This window comes from Chiloscyllium punctatum, chromosome 7 (genome assembly GCF_047496795.1).
Source record: "Chiloscyllium punctatum isolate Juve2018m chromosome 7, sChiPun1.3, whole genome shotgun sequence".
NCBI classification, from domain to species: Eukaryota; Metazoa; Chordata; class Chondrichthyes; order Orectolobiformes; family Hemiscylliidae; genus Chiloscyllium; species Chiloscyllium punctatum.
In genome coordinates this window covers 76,722,142-76,737,565 of record NC_092745.1, presented here as the reverse complement: position 1 = coordinate 76,737,565, position 15,424 = coordinate 76,722,142, and the positions used below count along the sequence as shown (strand labels likewise).

General features: G+C 40.9%; 1 protein-coding gene across 4 annotated transcripts in view; it reads left to right on the top strand.

Annotated features, from left to right (window-relative positions):
- The window catches only part of dnai4 (dynein axonemal intermediate chain 4), a 131,100-nt gene extending 116,287 nt beyond the window's left edge, over nt 1-14,813 (top strand). For 2 of the 4 annotated variants that reach the window (XM_072574095.1, XM_072574097.1), the window contains exons 17-19: nt 2,889-3,039; nt 9,475-9,588; nt 14,668-14,813. In XM_072574095.1, the coding sequence (XP_072430196.1) occupies nt 2,889-3,039; nt 9,475-9,588; nt 14,668-14,691 (289 nt within the window). In that variant the 3' untranslated portion in view covers nt 14,692-14,813. Of the gene's footprint in view, nt 1-2,888; nt 3,040-9,474; nt 9,589-13,299; nt 13,832-14,667 lie in introns of those variants that run through there. The other 2 variants (XM_072574096.1, XM_072574098.1) reach the window with 2 other exon arrangements.
- The last annotated feature ends 611 nt before the right edge of the window (nt 14,814-15,424 follow it).

The window sequence follows — 15,424 nt, the reverse complement described above, 5'->3', positions numbered from 1 at the left end:
AATCAATCTTAGCTACTCTTTAGCTAGGCTGTTAAGGGAGTAGATGGGTAGGAGTGGAGGAGGGAAACTGATGGAATCCCATTTTTGATCAATGTGCTTACTATCCAATGAGCCATGTTTGAAATTGTGCTACACTGACATCAAGTAAAGCCAGAGACAGCTGTTAATCATCACTGTCTAGGATGTGGAGGTGCTGGTGTTGGACAAGGTCAAAAGTCACATGACACCAGGTTACAGTCCAACAGATTTATTTGAAATCACAAGCTTTAGGAATGCTACCCCTTCGTCAGGTGACGTTCAGAGAGCACCCAGGCACAGATTTTATAATCCGAGAGATTGAAAGATCATACAAATGGTGTGAATGGAGGATAGACAGGTTGAATAATAGGTCTCTGCAGGGGATCAAGAGTGTCAGGCTGTGCAAATAGTGTCAACAGTTGAATAACGTGAAGTGATGACCTATAATCTGATTAGTTGAGGCAGGAAGATAATTACAAAAAATTAAAAATAAGGTGGTGCTGGAGACAAGCCAAATGACTGGAATAACATGCCGGTATAAGAGTCGCATGCCGGTATAAGAGTCGCATGCCAAGGATCTAACCAAAGTAACAATCCAAATCTGTACAAGCTAATTAAGGTAGAGACAACATAACAAGTTGTCATGGTGATAGTGTCAAAGCAAAACTGTCAGGAAAATTTTACAGAATATTATGGTGGGGTCACATGTAATGCAACATGAACCTATGATCATGGTTGAGGCCGTCTTCATAGGTATGGAACTCAGCTACCGGTTTCTGTTCGGTTATTCTGCATTGTTGTGTATCTCGAAGGCCACCTTGGAGGACGCTTACCTGAAAATCGGATGCTGAATGTCCTTCACTGCTAAAGGTTTCCCCAATTGGGTGAGAACATTCCTGTCACATGATTGTTGTATGGTATCCATTCATCCATTGTCGTAGCTGGATGTCAACATAGTGCTACCGTGAGTGGAATTTGGCATTGCTATGGTATTAATTTGAATCAATCAAGGTAAATGGTAGTGATAGGTGCAAGGCAGCAGGCCACTTAACTATCTGGAGACAAAATGATCGACCTGTTCCAAACTGCAGTCAGGATGGAAAATTCACACTAGTATGGTGCAACAAATATATTGGCCTGACTAACTTTTGAAAACTGCAGTGGGCTGTATTATCTTATGGAATCATTGAATCATACAGCACAGAAACAGACCCTTTAGCCCAACTCTTCCGTGCTGACCAGGTTTCCTCAAGCAACTAGTCCCATTTTCCTGCTTTTGGCCCATACCAGCATGTTAGCTCAATGGCTAGCACTGCTGCCTCACAGTGCTAGGGACTTGGGTTCAATTCCAGCCTCATGCGAATGTCTGTGTGGAGTTTGCACATTCTCCCTGTGTCTGTGTGGGTTTACTCTGGGTGCTCTGGCCATACTATGTTGTCTATAGTGCTCAAGGATGGGTGGGTTAATCGGGGATAAATATAGGGTTGGGGATTGGGTCTGGGTGGGTTACTCTTTGGAGGGTCACTGAGGACTTGTTGGACCTAATCGCCCATTTCCACACTGTAGGGATTCTATTTTATCCCTCTAAACCTTTCCTATCCACCTACCCATCCAAATGACTTTTAAACGTTGTGATTGTAATCACTTCTGGCAGCTCTTTCCTCTGTGCAAAAAAGTTGCCCCTCATGGCCATCTTAAGTCTGTCCCCTGTCAACTTAAACCTATGCCCTGTAGTTCTGGACTCCCTACCCTGGGGAAAAGATCTTAGCCACTCACCTTATCAATGCCCCTCATAATTTTATAAACCTCTATCAGGTCACCTCTCAGCCTTCCCTGTTCCACTGAGGTTAAAGCAAGAACATTCTTTATTATTAAATGTATGCAATGCCTTCAATGTTTTTGGAACATCAATTATTCAATTATTCTGAAGATTCTGGGCAGAGAAATGGCAGATGGAGTTTAATCAAGAGCGAGGTGATGCATTTTGGGAGGTCAAATCCAAGAGGAAAGTATCCAGTGAATGACAGGAACCTTAGAAGCATTGATATATAGAGAGGATCTTTGGCATAAATCCATAGCTCCCTGTAAGTAGCAACACAAGGTGGTAAAGAAGGCATATGGCATGCTTGCTTTCATCGGTCAGGGCGTTGAGTATAAACTATGGAAAGTCATATTGCAGCTTTATGAAACTTTAGTTGGGCCACATTTGGAGTATTATGTACAGGTCACTATATTATAGGAAGGATATGGAAGCTTTGGAGATAAGTGCAAAAGATGTTTACCAGGATGTCACCTGGATTTGACTATATTAGCTATAAGGAAAAGGAGGACAAGTTTGGACTGTTTTTGTTAGACCATGCTGCCAGAACATTGTAGAAGCTGATACGATTGCATTTAGACAAGAGGCATTTAGATATTAACAGGCAGAGAATAGAGGGATACGGACTGTATGCAGAGAGACGGGATTAGTTTAGAATGGCATCGTGGTTGGCATACACATAGTGGGCTGAAGAGCCTATTCATTTGCTATTGTTATGTAAGCAAATACAATAGCAAGGTACATCTCATATCTGTAACCTTATAGGGTTTTAAGTGTCACATTCTAAAATGCAACTCGAGGTTGGCAATTTATGAGGGTTTGAACAGAGACTTTACCGACTTTCATCCTTATTTATTCACCGTAGTCTGAATAACAACTTAGAGGTTAGTGCTTACAAACCACGACATATGTGGTCAAATTAAAAAATATAGATTGTAAAATTTATATTCCATGATTTCAAATTGTATTCCTTTGTAGTAAACACAGAATTATCAGAACAAATCATCAATGATTAATTCTTTACTCATTTTGTTTTTCCATCCTTTGACAGATTGGATCCTGTTATTATCTGTCCAGCTAATGAAGGATCAAGTTTATCCACCATACTCTTTGCTAAAAATACAGACTGTGTTCTCATTGGTGACAGCAATGGTGAAGTTATCATATATGAGCTCCTTAATATGCATCAGCAGGAAGATTCTGTAAGTTTCATTTTATGTGCTGTACTTTACAACATCATATGAATTTCTCTCTTCTAAATGTATCTCCAATACTTATATTTGAGTGAAATATCTTTTATGATTTGGTATGCAAATTATTGTTGATTATACACGTAAATGTTCACACATACTTGAATGTAACAATTACATTTGTAAATAGTTAATATTTTCCATTGCATATTGAACACCTAAGTTTGAGACAAAAATATTGCAGATGTTGGAATCCAAAGTAGACAAACAGGAGGCTCGAGGAACACATCAAGCCAGCAGCAGCAGGAGGTGGAGAACTCGGCATTTCGGGTATAACCCTTCTTCAGGAATGGAGGTGGGGGTAGGGAGAGCTGAGGATAAAGGGGTAGAGGGTCGGAATGGTAAGATAATGATAGGTGAATACAGGTGGTCGATACTACTTGGTTGGTCAATGGGAGGAATGAATCCAGTTGGTAGCTGGAAGGAAGAGTCGGTAGGAGGAATGGAAGGGAGGAGGCAGGGCTGGAGAAGGAATCGAGGGATGGGTGGAAAGTTTATTTGAAATTGGAGAATTCAATGTTGAGTCCTCCAGCTGTAGACTGCCCAGGTGGAAGATGAGGTGTTGTCCCTCCAATTTGCGGTCTGATTCATTATAGCAATCGAGGAGGCCAAGGATGGACAAGTCGGAGAGGGATTGGGAAGGGGAGTTTAAATAGCTGGTGACTGAGAAATCAGGCTGGCCTTTAGAGGCCAAGCTGAGATGCTCAGCGAAACGTTCCCTTAGTTTACATTTGGTCTCACCAATGTAGGAAAATCCACATCCGGTGTACCGGATGCAGTAAACAGGAATGAAGGAGAGGCAGGTGAATCTCTGTTTCACCTGGAAGGTGTTAGGGAGAGTGGCACGAATCAAGAAATGACGAAGAGAATGGTCCTTGCTAAAGATAGAGAGGGGTGGGGAGGGGAAGATGTTCTTGGTGGTGAGGTCCAGTTGGAGTTGGTAGAAGTGTTTGAGGACAAGGCGTTGTTGCAGAGACTAGTGGAGTGAAAGATGAGGACAAGAGAGACTCTATCTTTATTATGTTTTTTGGAGGGGGGGGTGTTTAGAGCAGTGGCGTAGGGAATGGAGGAGGTATGGTGGAGGGCTGCCTAGATGACCGAGGGTAGAAAATTACATTGTTTAAAATAGGTGGACATTTGGGATATTTGGCAGTGGATCAGTCTCTTCATCAAAGCAGATGCAATGAAGATGGAGGAAGTAGGAAAACGAGATGGAGTCTTTCCAGGATATGGAGTGGAAGGAGGTGTCATCCAGGTACTTAAGGGAGTCTGTGGGTTTTTGGTAAATGTCAGTCCAGAGATGGAAACAGAGAGAACATGAAAGGGGAGGGAGGTGTCCGAGATAGACCAAGTGAATTTGAAGACAGGATGGAAGTTGTTGACAAAGCCGACAAATTGCTCCAGTTCAGTCTGGGTGTAGGATACTGTACTGATTCAGTCATTGATGTAACAGTAGAAAAGTTGGGGAACAGTACCTGTGTTTGTGCTGAAGAGGGAATGTTCGATGTAGCCACCAAAGAGGCAGGCATAGCTAGGGCCCATGCGAGTGTCCATGGCTACCCCCTGGATTTGGAAGAAATGGGAAGAATTGAAGGAAATGTTATTGAGGGTAAGAACTAATTTGGTAAGGCACAGGAGGGTATTGGTGATGGGGGAGTGGATGGGTCTGTTGGAGAAGAAGAAACTGAGGGCCTGCAGACCATCATTGTGGGGAATGGACATGTATAAGGACTGCACACCCATAGTGAAGAAGAACACCCAAGCCATAGATCAGCAACCTCCCACCCCCTTTCTGGACCATCTCTGCAACCTCCCCTTCTTGGACCTCTCCATCACAGTCTCCGGCAACCGACCAACCACAGACATATACTATAAGCCCACCGATTCCCACAGCTATCTAGATTACACTTCCTCCCACCCAAACTCTTGTAAAAAGTCATCCCTTATTCCTAATTCCTCTACCTCCATCGCATTAGTTCTCAGGATGACAATTCCACCTCCAAAAGTTCCAGATGGCCTCCTTCTTCCATGATCGCAACTTTCCTTCCCACGTGGTTGACGATGCTGTCCAGTGCATCTCCTCCTCTTCACTCATCACTGCCCTTGAACCCCACCCCTCCCAATGAAACAAGGACAGTAACCTGCGGTCCTCACCTTTCACCCCACGCATACAACATATCATGCTCCGCCACTTCCGCCACCTCCAAATGGACCGCACCACCAAAGATATATTTCCCTCCCCATCCCTATCAGCATTCTAAAAAAGGCCATTCCCTCCACGACTCCCTCGTCAGGTCCACACCCCCCAACCAGCCCACACACCACTCCTGACATCTTTCCCTGCCACCACAGGAAATGCAAAACCTGCGCCAACACCTCTCTCCTCACTTCCATCCAAGGCTCCAAGGGATCCTTCCACATCCATCAGAAATTCACCTGTACCTCTACCAATGTCATCTAACGCATCTGTTGCACCCAGTGTTGTCTGCTCTACATCAGGGAGACAGGATGCCTACTTGCAGATCATTTCAGAGAACATCTCTGGGACACCTGCACCCACCAACTGCACCGCCCCATGGCCGAACACTTCAACTCTCCCTTCCACTCCATCAAGGACATACAGGTCCTGGGCCTCCTCCACCGCCAAACCATTACCACCTGACACCTAGAGGAGGAACACCTCATATTTCGCCTTGGAACTCTGCAACCACACAGGATCAATGTGGATTTCAACAGCTTCCTCATTCCAACCCCACCCCCCAGATTATCCCAGTCCCAAGCCCCCAACTCAGCACCGTCCTCTGGACCTGTCCATCATTCCCCCTTCTGACCTATCACCTTCTCCCTCTCACCTTCATCTACCTATCGCTTTCCCAGCTACCTCCCCCCAACCCCACCCCCCCTCCCATTTATCTCTCAGTCCACTTGACCCACAAGCCTCATTCCTGATGAAGGGCTTGTGCCCGAAACGTGGATTCTCGTGCTCCCTAGGTACTGCCGGACCTGCTGTGCTTTTCCAGCACCACACTCTTGACATAGGTCTGGAGTTTCCTTGGCAGGTTAAAGACTGAACTTTCAAGGATAGGTACTAGGACCATAGCAGCAATCTTTCTAATAGCTCTTAATTGGTCCTCATAAGTGTAATAAAATTATGCATGCTGTGCTGGGTAGCCATGTTATTGAGGAGAAAGTGAGGACTGCAGATGCTGGAGATCAGAGCTAAAAATGTGTTGCTGGAAAAGCGCAGTAGGTCAGGCAGCATCCAAGGAACAGGAGAATCGCGTTTCGGGCATCAGCCCTGAAGAAGGGCTGATGCCCGAAACGTCGATTCTCCTGTTCCTTGGATGCTGCCTGACCTACTGCGCTTTTCCAGCAACACATTTTCAGTCATGTTATTGACCCAATCTTTGCAATATTGACTGCATAACTGAGAGTAGTGGCCACTACTGAAGCTGTGTGGAGAATGTGTGGGCATTTTATTTTGAGATATCCTCACAGTTCAGCCAGAAAATGTTTATCTCTCTGGACCAAGCAAGTAGGCCTCAACAATCAGAGCATTAACGCTTTCAGTGCTGGGAATATACCATGGAGGCATATTCTGATCACAACTGCTGTTAATATTCAACAAATCAGATACCAGAATGAAACCTGGCTTGATATTCTGTAAGTTTTATTTTTGTAATTTGGCTATAGCGATGGCCAGTAACTGAACATATTCACATAGCATGAAAGGAAAACTAAACCAAATATTCATTAGACTATTTGGGAAGTTCTTATTATCAATAGCAAAAAGAAAGATTTAACTCTTTTATTCAGCAATATACTTTACAGATACTCAATTCCAATGAAGTATCACTCCTTTCTTCATGCTTTGAATTCTTACTTAGCTAATGAGGTTACAATGTTTTTTCAGTGATTCACCAGATATGATTCTCTTTGTCTCTCCCAGAAACACCCAAGCAAACTCACTGACTTTCACACTGTACTTTAGGAAAACAACTCTGTTCTTTTTCCAATTACTTTGACTGCTTTTAGGCTTCTAAACAGCACATCTTTTCTTCTGAACTGAACTTGTGTCTGACTTTTCTTTCTCTAGCTTAAAGAGGCTAAACTTGGTAAACACTTCAGCAATTATCTCACCAGGTAGCATGTCTGGGCATTTAGCACAAGTCACATGATTATTTCAAAATACTGTTTTGAGCTTTTATAAAAGCAATTCACCTTCACAGTATTAAACACCAAAAAAAGCATTTATCCTCCAACTTCCAAATAACAATAGTGAATTATAGATCTTCTTCATAGTTTGCTTTTGCAGCTAGGGTCCCCTCCCTTGACTCATGTATAATGACTAGATGGGCTACCTATACCCTAGTGTAAATGTCAGGGCTAAGTCCACCTCTGCTGTGCTGGATTGCACTACTTCACCTTTTTTGAGTGACAATCAGTTAATTGGTATGAGGTGGGTCTTCCGCCCCTCTTCAGGAAGAAGTGTCAGCCTACATTTTCCTTTCATTTCTCCAACTGCTGTGCAAACCTCTGAGGTCCATATGTGGAACTGGCTGGAGAAACCAGAAGTAAATGCAATCAGGTAAATGCATTTACCCTCAGAGTGGCTGTTGGGCTGTGCATCCATGCGGTTTAGAGGGAACATTTGTCTTGCCTCAAAAAGCTGCTTGCCAGTTGGAGATCAGTGGCTGTATGCCACAACAGGACTGGTGACCAATGCAGATACTGCAGGAGGCCAGGAAGTAAAAAAAGCCACTGATCCACCAAATCCAGATAAGTCCAGGATCTTGCCCAAGCCAGTGAGGAGAGCTGTTAGGTGGGATACCATATTAGACCAGAACAGTGGATGCAAGGAGGCAAAATTGTGAGAGAGAGATCTCCTCCGATTAGCATAAGGGTCTCACCGTACCCCACCTTTCACTGCCCACTGAACCTGCTGATCAACATATGAGTACGAGCCACTTCTGCTGCCCATTAATCAGATTGGCGACATGATTAAACCCTTAATTTGGCATTAATTTCCCACATAAAGGCTTAAATTAAGCCATAGGTGAAGAGCACCTACCCCCACCCCCAACCATAATATAACTTCTAAAAGCATGGCATCTTAATTTATGGGCTCACCCACCTGTTTTCCCCTACATACCCGGCTTGTAGAATTCATTCAATGGTGCTTCCATGCAACTTGGTGGCATTCCCACACACTGGAGTGACTGCTCTATTTCCACAAAATGTGGCAGCCTGGATAGATGGCCCTCAGTTCGCCCTTTCATTGAGGCCTTCATTGACTAAATTAACTGTGTACCTTCTGTAGGCAGGTGACTGAGCCACTGCTGATTCCTGCTGCTGGTAAAAACACTGGCATCTTACCAAAACCAGCTGCCTTCTAGCCTGCAACTTGGGGTGAGAAAAATCTCATCCTTATTATAACAAATGTGTACCTTGTAACATCAATAATCTGAATTATTGCATGTGTACAAGAAGCAAAAGCCATTATTGTAGGGATGATCTTGCACTCACACTTGATCATGGCAAGGCAGAAATGTGAGTCATTTTAGTTTGCATCCCCTTTGCATGTGGCTGCCATGTTGGGATCCTGCGAAAACAAGACATCCTTAATAGTCTTTCCTTATTTTTCACTCTGCCTCCTTAAGAAGAGAGCATTGAAAAGAGTGCAGATACTCTAATGCTAAATTGAGCTTCAGGCTGGATTTGGAGAATCAGGTGTTCAACCCTACATCACCCCATCCACCATAACACACTGGACCATTAGGCCAAGGATATATTAGCTCCCAAGTTTGAAATGCATGTGTCGATTTTGTGTCCTGCCCAAATACAACAAGAATGATATCTATCATGGCTGGAGTTATGTGACCCCACTACTGAAATTCAAACAAAGCCTGACTGCCAAAATAGTTCAAGCATCAAACAAATTATATTGTGTTGGCAGTCCCCTTGCCCTACTCACCCAACAATTGCTTAGACTAGACTTCAACTCTAATCTTACTTCAACTTAGTATTAGTAATAACCATAATATTAGTCAGGATGATTTTTCCCTTCTGCGGGAAATTCCCAAGTTAACTGCACTTCACTAGGTTATGATATATGTACTCCTCTTTCATGTAATCATTTACCCAGTACTGAAGTATGAAGTTTGCTTGTGAATAAGTTTTAGTTGGTTTTCAACATATTGGACTTCCACAATGCTTATTCACTCTCTAATAATGTGCAGCAATGCCTCACGAATTTCTGAGTAGTCTGGGATAAATAACATTCACCTTTTGGTGATTTTGAAGTTTTGAACCTTAATAATTGTCCAGGGCTTCAATTACACTTGTATCACAGTAGTTAATGCTGTCTTGTTTTCTCTGCAACCACAGTTGTCCGTGCTCGATAGCATCATTTCAGCCACATTGACCAGCCAAATTATGAGCGATTCTTACAAAGATTCATCAGAGGAGCCAACTACTCCTGCTACTAATATATGTGATACAGTTGAGTGACTTTTTAAAAAAATTAAGATAAACCCAAAAATGTTTTAACAATCGTTAAATTCACTAATCCATACATTAATTCTTACATGTTTGAATTATTTTGAGTTGATTATATTTGTAAAGAATATTTTGCAGCACTTTTCCAGATGAGTGTTATTCTACAATACTTGTATTATTTTCACATTGCATCAACAAGCAAAAAAACTTTAACTGGTAAATTGGAATCAGTCACTTTGGTTAATTTGACAAGCTTAATTAATGCATAAGTTAACAATATTTAATGTATTATTAGTTACTGTTGCAATTACTCCTCAATACTAGGAAATATTAAGAAAATGACAGGCAATTAACTGAGTAAATTTGATTTTAGAGTTATCATTGTTTGCTTCAGGTGGGATTGAAGTCATCACTTAGTTCTTTTCACCCTGGGGAACATGCTGTACTAGATAGACATTGTTTGGCATTATGGCACCCTTGACTTTGTGCAGATTGTTTTAGCTTTCCCAAATAACATTCACTCATGAACAGCTTATCAATAAATCAATCGAAAGGTAAGATGGGATTTTATCAGAATTATTGATCCAAAGCATTGTAAAAATACAACAGAACATGCAGCTTGAAATCAGTTCAATTTTGGCAATTTAATAAGATAAATTTCCATCTTCACCACCTGGGTGGAAATCTGACAGTAGCTGAGACCTTTATTATAGAACCAACCTGATTTTCATCTATTTATTTCAATAGATCAAAGTCAGGTGTGTTCTACAATGGATTGACAATCACTAAGCGTGTGTATCATTTAGATGTGCAGACAACAAAATTACCTCCGTGTTCTTTCAAGCATTAGATTTGAATTACATCTGGATCAAAATCATGTTTGCTAATGTAGATGTAACATTGAGAAAGTTTGGCAGGTACTTATTTAGAATATTATCAAAGCACACCAGGGGGGTTGTATCCATCATAGAGGTATTCATATTCTATGGTCAGGTTAGCTCAGGGCTGAAAAATGTGAGGTTAAATGTTGTTATTATTATGTATTGATTCAACCAGTTTATCCAACACGTGGTTATCCAAACAGACCAGCATGTTCAAACACTATTGAATTAACTGATTTCAATTGTATTAACAACATGCATTCTGAAGCTTCCATCCCCCCTCCCCAATTTGTATGTTCCCTAATCCTCCTCCTTACTGAAATCCCCTGCTTCCTACCACTTCTGCTTGCCAATGCTTCATCACCCAACTCTCCTGTTCATCATTCCTCCCACTGGCTATCCCTTCCACTCAGTGTCACTCCTGCCCATTGCCTATCCCTGGCATTTCGATTACCCTACTGACTCCATTACTTATTTTATCTCTATTACTGTCCCTGCACTAAGCTCTCAAAGGGACAGTTCAAGAGAAGAAAGCAGTAAAGTGAGACAGAGTGGATGAGGAAAATGCCAATCATTAGAGCTGAGGGATACAAGGATCAAGGAGTGGGAGGATTGACAAGTGTAAAAGTTAAAAGGTAGCGTGTCAGCCAGCAGGAAGGTCAAGGAACACGAGATCTATAATTGGGAAGATCCAGGAACAGGAGATTGTTGAACTAGAGAGTCCAGGAGAGAACAAGTGCAGTTGGCAAGAGGGTTGGCAAGTGAGTGGGAGGATCAGTAGGCAGGAAGTAAGTTAGCATATTTCTTTTATACTGCAAATTTACACTGTTATAAAATTATTTCAGTTTTAAATATTAAGTTTAGGAATGTACAATTTTTCAACTTGTAGGATATTATGTTTTAATTGTTTTTCTTAGGTTCTGTCAAACATTACTGTTAACTGTAGCTACATTGGTTGTAATAGGAAAATCTGATTTGCTTAAAAATTTTCATTTTTCACATACACACCATTAAGTGAGGAATTACTGTGGGTGGTTAGTGGATGCTTTGGCTTCATTCTAACAGCACATTGTGTACCAGTATTCTTGGCTCTATGTTTGGAAGACAACGAATTGAAAAGGGAATTGCAAGCGCCAAAGGAGGATCTTACCTAAACATATTACAAAAATTAATCTGGTAGTGAGACAGATTAACAGTACATTAATAATCCTGGCATCACAGTTTTTATATACTAAATATTTGCTCAATTAACATGCGTATTCTAGGCCCATAGCAAATACTATTGTACAGAGTTTATTTTCTTTATTGTGCACATTGAACATCACACAACATCTTCCATCACTTTTCCATTTGTCCAATGACTCTGATCCTGTGACCCAGCTGCAGTTCAGACATGGGAATTGACAATGGCAAACTCAGCCCTATCGATCCTGCAAAATTATACTTACTAATTGGGTCAACTGTCCGCAGACTAGTCAAGCAACAATTCAAAATTATACAGGAACAGAATTAGGCTATTTGGCCCACTGAGTCTGCTCCATCAAATTTGATCACGACTGATCTGTTTCTCAAACCCATTTTCCTCTTCCCCCCCCCCCCCCCCAACCATTGATTCCCTCACCAATCAAGAACCTATCTGTCTCTGTCTTAAATACACTTAATAACTAGGCCTTTATAGCCTTAAGCAGCAATACATTCTGCAGATTTGCCACTCTCAGGCAGAGGAAATTCCTTCTCATATCAGTTCTAAAGGGTCATGCCTTCACTCTGAGGCTATATGTTCGAGTCCTAATCTCTCCTACTAGTGGAAACATTTTCGCCACATTCACTCTATTCAGTCCTCTCAGTATTCTGTAAGTTTCAATGAGACTACCCCCCCCCCCCCCCATCCTTCTAAACTCCACTAAGTACAGACCCAGAGTCCTCAACCACTCCTCATTTGACAAGCCCTTCATTTCCATCACCATTCTTGTAAACCTCCTTGGGTATCCCCTCCAAGGGGGAAGGCATATCCTCCCTTAGATATGGGGTCCAAAACTGCTCACAATATCCCAAATGTGATCTGACTCGAGCCTTATACAACCTCAGAAGTGTATGCCTGCTCTTGTATTCTACTTGAAATGAATGCTAACATTTCATTTGCTTTTCAATCTGCAACTAAACCTGTTATGTTAACCTTAAGAGAATCTTGTACGAGAACTCCCAAATCCCCTGTGCTTCAAAGTTCCAAAGCAGCTCCCCATTTAGAAAATACTCTATGCCTCTATTCTTCCTACTAAAGTACATTACCTCACACTTTCCCACACTGTATTCCATCAACCACTTTTTTGCTGACTTTTCTAGCATGTCTACATCATTTACAAACATTTTAATACTTATTGCCTCAAACTTGCACAAACCACAATGAATACTGAAGTCAAAAGGCAGGACTTCCTTCCCACACTGCACTGAATTACCATTTGCCCCAAATTTCCAACTGACGCACTCTGTTCTGCAAGCTTCTATGTTCATCATAAAGGCAACACTTCATCACTATATAAAATATTTCAGATGTAATAAAAATTCTAAAGACTGCATTATGGCTAACTACTGAAGATTTTTTCTTCAAATCTTTAATGAAGTCTAGGAGAAGTGAATAATTAACTTGCTGTCTGTTTATAGCCTTAAGCAGCTTAAGCAGACTTCAGGAGCTCTCCAATGATTTGTCATATTGGCTGCACGCATGCAGTAATATTTTTGACACCATATTCTCACAGGAGAACATTGTATATAGTTATATGTAAAATTGCAACTATTTTAAATATGCCAAGTAATGACTTTTTTAAAATCTCAGGTATTATCCTAGACTGTATCAGCAGACGATTCCTGCATGGAGGGAGTTACTACTGAGCCCAATTCTGTCGTCTTCAATATCCAAACATAACCATATTACTATTAATGGATCAGAAGATTGATGCCACTGGACATTTTTCTTCAATTCATAGTCCAGGAATGCTTTGTATCCAAATTACTGCCCTGGCTGAAATTAACTCAACACAAGTTTTCTCACTGAGTTCGAAGAATTTGAAAAATTGGATAGATCTTCAGATTATTATACATTAGTGTAATATTTTGCATCCAAAGTGTTTTTTATAGATTGTGCAGTCATATCAAACTACTATAGCAAAACAAATTTATCACCAGTGAAGTCAAAAACAAATCCATCATGGCCTAAATAGATCTATATGTCGTGTGTAAAGTCTTCAATAGTTTTATATTAACCAGATTTCCAAATTCAAAATGATGTAATTGTATAATTTCAAGGTCGAATTTTAACTTGGTAAAATATTAACATGTACCACTTTAAATATGTTAAAAGAAATAAACTTTACAGAGAATAAGCTATTAACCTAACTTTTTTTCTTTTCAATTTAAGAAGTGAAAATTTTTTATTCAATTTTAATCGCTGATATACAAATGGCATTTTCAGATTTTCTGTGATCAAATAAACCTTTCCATATGTGAGGTACAAAAATTCATTTTTTGGTAACAGCAGAGTATGCATTGACCAAATAACATGGAATAGTAAAGGTCTGAGCTCTCCTCAACAAAATTGCAGCTTTTAAAAATCTATTTTCGACACTAACAAGACTTGTATGTAGAGGTCAGTTAGATCCACCAGTTTGTCTCTCCAATTTGGTGCCAAAGCAAAGGGGAGCCACCTTATTATCATTGTTCTTTATTTGGCATGAAGGATATTTAGTGCAGAAATATGTTACTGCAAGCCTGCAATTCTTAAAGGACAGTGTCTGAAGGTAACTGAAGCCCAGTAAAAAACCAGAAACATGAAAATAAAGAAGCACAAAAATAAAAGAGTAAAAGAAGATTAAATTAGAACCAGTAAAAGCAACAAGCTAACACTGCACTGTACTTCCAAGATTTTAAAGGTCTTTAATATGCCTTGCAAGGCAAACATTTTATTATGGCCTTGGAAGCACAAAACACTTGCACTGAATTTCAACTTTGAAACAGCATGTACAGTTTTATTTTACAGATCAAGCACAGGGAAGAGAGCTCTGAAAATTTTGTTTCAAACCAACAAGGAGAAGATTGACAGAATTAAAATGTACTGTCTTTCCAAGGATGATCAGAAATGCCTAGAAAAGATTTGGAATGTAATAATTAATTTCAAAATAACCAGGCTTCAACACATGTCATACAGGCTAAAACCCCAAGAGGCTGTTGATGAATTATTTGAAGATACTGAAGCAAAGGGCATCAGTGTGACTTCTCCAAAAAGAGCCCTCAAAGTGTCATAGAATTAATCATTGGTTCCACACCAATTAAAGTTTTCAAGAAAGATCTTCTGAGCAAGAAAAAGGGCCATACCATTGGTACCTTACGTGAAAATGTGGGTAAGCATGAAGCCATAATTGAAGTCTAAGAACAATTTCATACTTTAGCTTTACAAGACTTTGGTTGGGTCACTTTATAGGATTTAAAATGTCCAGAACTAAGGAGCATGCATTTATGATGAGAGAGGGAAAGTTCAAAGGAGATGTGAGGGACAAGATTTTTACACAGTGTGTGGTAGGTCTTTGGAACGCGCTAATAGAGGTGGTGGTGGAGGCAGATACAATAAGGGCATTTAAGAAACTTCTAGTCAAGAGCATGAATATACAAGGAATGGAAGGGTATGGATCAAGGGTAGGCAGAAGGGATTAGTTAAATTTTGCATCATGTTCGGCACAACTTCGTGGGCTGAAGGGCCCGTTCCTGTGTTGTACAGTTCTATGTTCGAGGTGCAGCCAATGCTATTGCAATGGTCAGCAAAGTGGATCAAACGATGAGGTTTGCAAAGCTGCCAAAAAGCAATCCAGCTTCAGATCTGTAAAGCATGTGAAACCAAAGGACATTGGGCATGTATATGCAAGAAATCTAATTTCAAAGGCCAAACCAGACTCCAGCACAAAACACAG